The sequence below is a fragment of the Dromaius novaehollandiae genome, chromosome 4 (assembly GCF_036370855.1).
Source record: "Dromaius novaehollandiae isolate bDroNov1 chromosome 4, bDroNov1.hap1, whole genome shotgun sequence".
In the NCBI taxonomy this organism is placed as follows: Eukaryota; Metazoa; Chordata; class Aves; order Casuariiformes; family Dromaiidae; genus Dromaius; species Dromaius novaehollandiae.
The window spans coordinates 55,401,620-55,407,172 of NC_088101.1; the positions used below are offsets into that span (position 1 = coordinate 55,401,620).

Below are 5,553 nucleotides of genomic sequence, written 5' to 3' on the forward strand. Positions count from 1 at the left end.
GCTGCCTTTGAAAGCGTATCAGTAGGGTGCTTTCAGGATATCTTCACAAGCTTTTCTCCCACTACATAATTTAGCTGCCTGGAAAAAACAAAGTGAAATATTTTCATATCAGTCTTTCCGCCTCTTATATATGCACTGAGGACACCAAGTGCTTACATTTGCTATTAGCACTGAGAGATGCATTTGAGAGAAAAGTAGTATATGGCTTGCCAAATCTCTTTGCAATCCAACAGACCTTTCAGTAATGCCAAGACTTCCTACATAAGCTGCTCTTCAAAAAAATGTACATCTTCCAGGATAGTATTTAACTTCAGGTGTGTCTGTGAGTTATCTAAAATACACTCGTCCTATTGTGCTCTGTTGTAAAGAAAAAATTAGCTTTTGTTCAGAAACTTCAGGTAAAGGGAAACAGAAAACAATTTATCTGGACAGGTTATTTTGTGCATCTATAACATAAATGCTATCTGTGTGATGAAAGTATTTTAAGACTTTTACACATAAATATGGATATATATCCACATTTTCTTCATTTCCTTTACATCACTGTAAAAATAAAAATGCAGGGTTTATACTGAAGCTTCATATTGCTGGATTTGAATATAATTTATCGTCTGGCAAAAAAACCCCAACAACAAAACTCTACTACCTTTTGGGAAATGTGTGCAGCTCCACAACTCTTGTGAAATTCCAGCCAGAATTACTGTATTAAATACGGTACTGCTAGATGTCTATTATTATCAGTGGTGAAAGATAACATGAAATGTAATCACCACTGACAGCTGTGGTTTCCATTGCAATATTCTTATACTCTCTTTGTTGCATAATTATAGTAGAATTAGAAATTTCAATTTTAGATGTTTAAGGATTTCCACTCTTGGCATATATATACATATTTTATATATACACACACATAATATATGTACTGGACATGCAGAACAATCAATTGAAAATACTTCCTACTATTAGACAGACTTACTGAATTTTTTTTTACTTGTGTTTCATATTTTCAGGCTCCTGTTCTTTAAGGTAACCTATGGCAAGTGGTTCCAACAGACTTTCCTTTATACATAGAAAGTTTCATGTTTACTTGACAAATACAGTAGGGTGTAAAAAAATTTCCCACTTTGTAGAAGTTTCACCAAGAGAGGGCAGCTTTAAACTGTTTTCTGCCAAAGTTATTCTGTTCCTCTCCTGCTCAGTTTTCTGGTTTTTAGCAATGGTCTGACTTTGAAAGAATGTCTAAGATAGCTTGTTTAAAGCCATTACAGTCATTCTTACAATTACTTCTGTTACTGTGGCATAACTTTATATTAATAGCATTACTACATGGCTATTCAGCAGCCAGCTGTTATTTGCTGTAAGGTAAGAAGATGTATGTAAGAAGGTTTTTTTGTTATTAAATTCTGGTTTCATTCTACTGCACGAATAGAGACTTCCAGTCTTGCTTGATTTTTGTAAGTAAAAATAAACCAGTAATTGAGATTTTAGAAATGAATACCTACGATATAACTTGTACACTGAAGTAAGGTTTTTTCTTTTTCATTAGCATTATACAGTCTTCCTAGAGGATTTTAGGTTATAACTGAATGTATCTTGTCTCGTTTTAGGTATGGCAACCTAGACGGAGATCCAAAGGAGATATCTCCTGTTATTGACCAGTTCATAGAGTGTGTTTGGCAGCTAATGGAACAGTTTCCTTGTGCCTTTGAATTCAATGAAAGATTCCTGATCCATGTACAACATCATATCTATTCTTGCCAGTTTGGTAATTTCCTGTGTAACAGCCAGAAGGAGCGACGAGAGCTTAAGTATGAGAGCCCTTTCTTTAATAGCAAATTTAAGTGTGGGGTCTGTGGGTGGGGTGTTACTGTAGCAAAGGTTGAGATGTTTGCCAGTTTACAGATGTGCTTTTGTAAGGCACAAGGCGCAGTGTAGAATTCTCAGCCACCTTCTTCTGGTGACACAGATTAATACCTAAAAAATATTGATCCTCCTCAGCCTGCCACAGCTGTGAGTATAATCCACAGTGTGTGAATGATGGATTAATGAAAACTGACAAGAGTATTAGATCTTTAGCCAAGTGGCCCTAGCATTCTTAGAGCATCAACAGCATATAAGGCAAACTGTCAATGTAGAACTAAAAAGGGGAAGATGATATAACCCTACTTAAGTTCTCATTCTCAGTTGGAGCGTCACTGCTGTCCCCTCTACTTCCCAGCCAACGCTTCAGTCCTGTCCTCTCAGATACTTTCTTACGAACATCCTTTTTGTCTGATAACCCTCCACAGGGCTGAGTCAGCAGGCTCTCCTGCTGTTTGCCTGACTGTTCTTATACCTTTTACTAGGTATTTAGAAAACTGAGTTGTTCTGCAATAGGTTCCAGGCCTTCCCAAAAGCAATTATGTATCAATTTACCTCTCCTCACTTCCAAACGGGGACAATAATATAATTCCTGGTAGAGCTGGTGTTCATATTCTGCTCCTTGTATCTGCTTCCTGGGGCTCTGGTTCCTCAGTTATGTCCTGATACCCCCTGCTTTTCTCTCTCATCCTGATCATGGCAGCAGCAGTGATAAGAGGAGAGTGACAGTTACTGTTTGCTGTTGCCATTTGGTTCCTATCACTGCTCAAATGCGGAGCAGCATCACTGCCGCTGTCCATCTCTTTTTGCCTATACTTACAACTCAAGTGTAATTGTATTAAGAAAGCATAAAGCTGATTGCAAATGAGCAGCGTAGAGCACTAGAATGTCTCATCCAAGCTCTAACTATACCTGAACTGCAGCAGAGATATCTGTACACTTTACTTATATGCAATTTTTCAGAATTCAAGAACGAACATATTCGCTGTGGGCTCACTTGTGGAAAAATCGTGCAGATTACCTCAATCCTTTGTACAGATCGGACCACAGTCAAACTCAAGCGACCCTGCATCCACAGATAGCTTCATGCAACTTCTTGTACAAGTAGGTAATACCCCTTGTCATTGGAAATTGTAGGATGTGTTAGTACAGAACATAACGTGTTTGTAGTTAAGTATTTCTCATTCCAGAATATAGCTTATACATAGGTGAATTTAGGATCAGATACAACAGGTCAGTTCCCTGCCTGCTAGTAAGTACTCAGCCAACATACCACTCCACTACAAAGTATTAGTCCCAAAAGAAGCTTAAGATTAAAGCTATATTGATAGTTGCGTGTCCTAATTTCAGGTTACTACTTCCACTGACAAATGGCTCTTTCAATTCTGTTCTCATCTGTGGCTTCTAAATTTAAAGTTGCTTAAACCTCCCCCATTTGAGATTTTGTGATGACTATTTGGACCAATCAGTGTCAAAACTAAAAAAGGGAGTTTCAAGAAATCATATAGTTTCATTAAAAATAGAAGTGTTTAATAAAACAAAAAGCAGATACTTTCTCCACCTTGTTATTATAGTTCAAGGTGTACACAGTAAGTTTTGCTTGATATTTAAGTGTTTTCAAGATTTAACAAAACCTAACAATTTTAGAAATGTTGATATTAACATTCTGACTTGAATAATTAATTGTGCCATTAATCTTAAACTGAAACAGAGCTTGTCTAGAAATTCATGAAAACTAAAATTTAAATAAATTTTAAATAAATTGTTTTCCTATTGCAAATAAAAGCACCTGTTCAAAAAGTCAACAAATATCCTAAATGACAGATTGAATTCTTTCACGTCTGCTGTTCCAGGTCACATCTAGTTTAAAACAATTTTAAAATAAGTTATTAATTGTATGCTTTAGTAGAGTGAGATTTACAGAAGACAGTATTGATATTGCAGATCCTCCCTGGGATGAATAATCCTGTTGATTTTAATGGAATTATGTGAGTGAGTAAGGATTTCCAAGCATGAGCTGTCTGATAATAAACTTGGGGGCGGGGGGGGGAATGTGACTTAAATAGCATAGGATTGGCAGAGGAGTAGTAAGCCACCAAGGAGCATGCAGACTCACCTAAAATATCTCTGTCAGCTACTTGGCTAGACAGCTGCACCCTGAAGGTAGGTCTATCCGTTACTTAACCTGTTTGATGAATCATTTACATACCCAAAGTGAGGTTCTGGCCACATACCGTGAGGAAAACAGAAGATGGGAAAATCAAGAGAACAAGCTATGGACCTGCAGTTTGAGCCCTCTTCTCCTGAAAATGAAAAATCAGCTTAACTGTTTATCTAAGAGTTTGTCAGCTAATTCTATAGGAAGAGAAAGATGGACGCCTTTGCCCAGCGGCAAATAGAAAGAACAACTTCTCAACATATATGCTTCTCACAGTTTCCATAGGCCCGTGTTTTCTTTTGCTATGGGCTACTATTTTCAATAAATTGCAGTTCAGTCTGCAGCAGCTGGGTAACACTTACCAAAAAAGGCTTCTCCATTAAAACCATATGCTAAATCCCCAATTCTGAAAAGCACTTGAATACATCTCTTTTTAAGGGAACTAGTTAACCTTTTTTTTTTTTTTTTTTTTTTTTTTTTTTTTTCCCCTTAAGCATCTCATTTACTTCAGAGAGATGAAAGCATGTATGTATGTATTTTTCTGAAATAAGGTCTTTGGTCTGTAGGTGAATGTTAGCCTCATTCACCAACTTCACTTAACTGTTGTATTGTTTGGCAAACCTCAACAGAAAGTGCTACAGTTACAAACAGGGAGAAGAAATAATAAAATGCTTTTTTACCACTTAAGTGAATCAGGTCCACTGTGGACCACTGACACAACTGCCTGTGAACACATCCCAAAATAAGCATGTAGCAAGCATGGATTTAATAGCTACAACACCATTGATTTTTAGGTTATCAACAGGATTAACACTAACATTTTTCATATAGGCCACTAAAAAAAAAATCTTTCCAATTTTTTTTTTTAGACACACAATTCATGTTTAAAATTTCAGTGTAAATTTTAAGAGAACAGGACATCATACTTTTTTTTTTTTTTAAGAACTCCTCATTTTTAATCCTTCCTTATAGGGGGAAGAAAAGCACCCTGATAAGTAGCCAACCCCACTCTCCCAGAGAAAAAACAAGCATACAGCATTTCAAAATCAGTTTTGTGGGACTTAAGGCAATTATTGAGAATTGGGATTACAAAAAACTGGCTTTAACCTCAGCTATTGTATAGCTACCTTTGCTGTGTGGCACATGCACCGTAGTAAAAAAAAATATAGGAAGAATCTGCAATATTTTTTGAGGATACATGTAGTTCTTCTGACAAGCTATACCACTGAATCAGTGAACCACCCGCAGCTATGTGACTAAATCAAAGGTACAATAATCTTGCTTTCCATTCTGTATTAGAATTGGTTCAAGCTGTGTATGGCCACAGATTTAAATCTTCAGGACTGACCCAGCACAAATGAACTATGAATCTTACCAAATTTACCAAATTTCGGTGAACTTGTAGAACTTGTGCGCACGCCAATCATGGGCAACTGGGCAGGTGACCATTTGTTTAGGCTAGCACATCTGAAGAACGCGTGTATTTAAGTCTTCTGAAGCCACATCACCATTGCTGACCTTTCCACCACTTCCAG

General features: G+C 36.9%; 1 protein-coding gene across 3 annotated transcripts in view; it reads left to right on the forward strand.

The window, feature by feature from the left end:
- The window catches only part of MTMR7 (myotubularin related protein 7), a 50,485-nt gene that overhangs the window by 41,812 nt on the left and 3,120 nt on the right, over positions 1-5,553 (forward strand). For all 3 annotated transcript variants that reach the window (XM_064511095.1, XM_026104566.2, XM_026104567.2), the window contains 2 exons: positions 1,608-1,808; positions 2,824-2,964. In XM_064511095.1, coding sequence (XP_064367165.1) covers positions 1,608-1,808; positions 2,824-2,964 — 342 coding nt within the window. The remainder of the gene's footprint in view (positions 1-1,607; positions 1,809-2,823; positions 2,965-5,553) is intronic.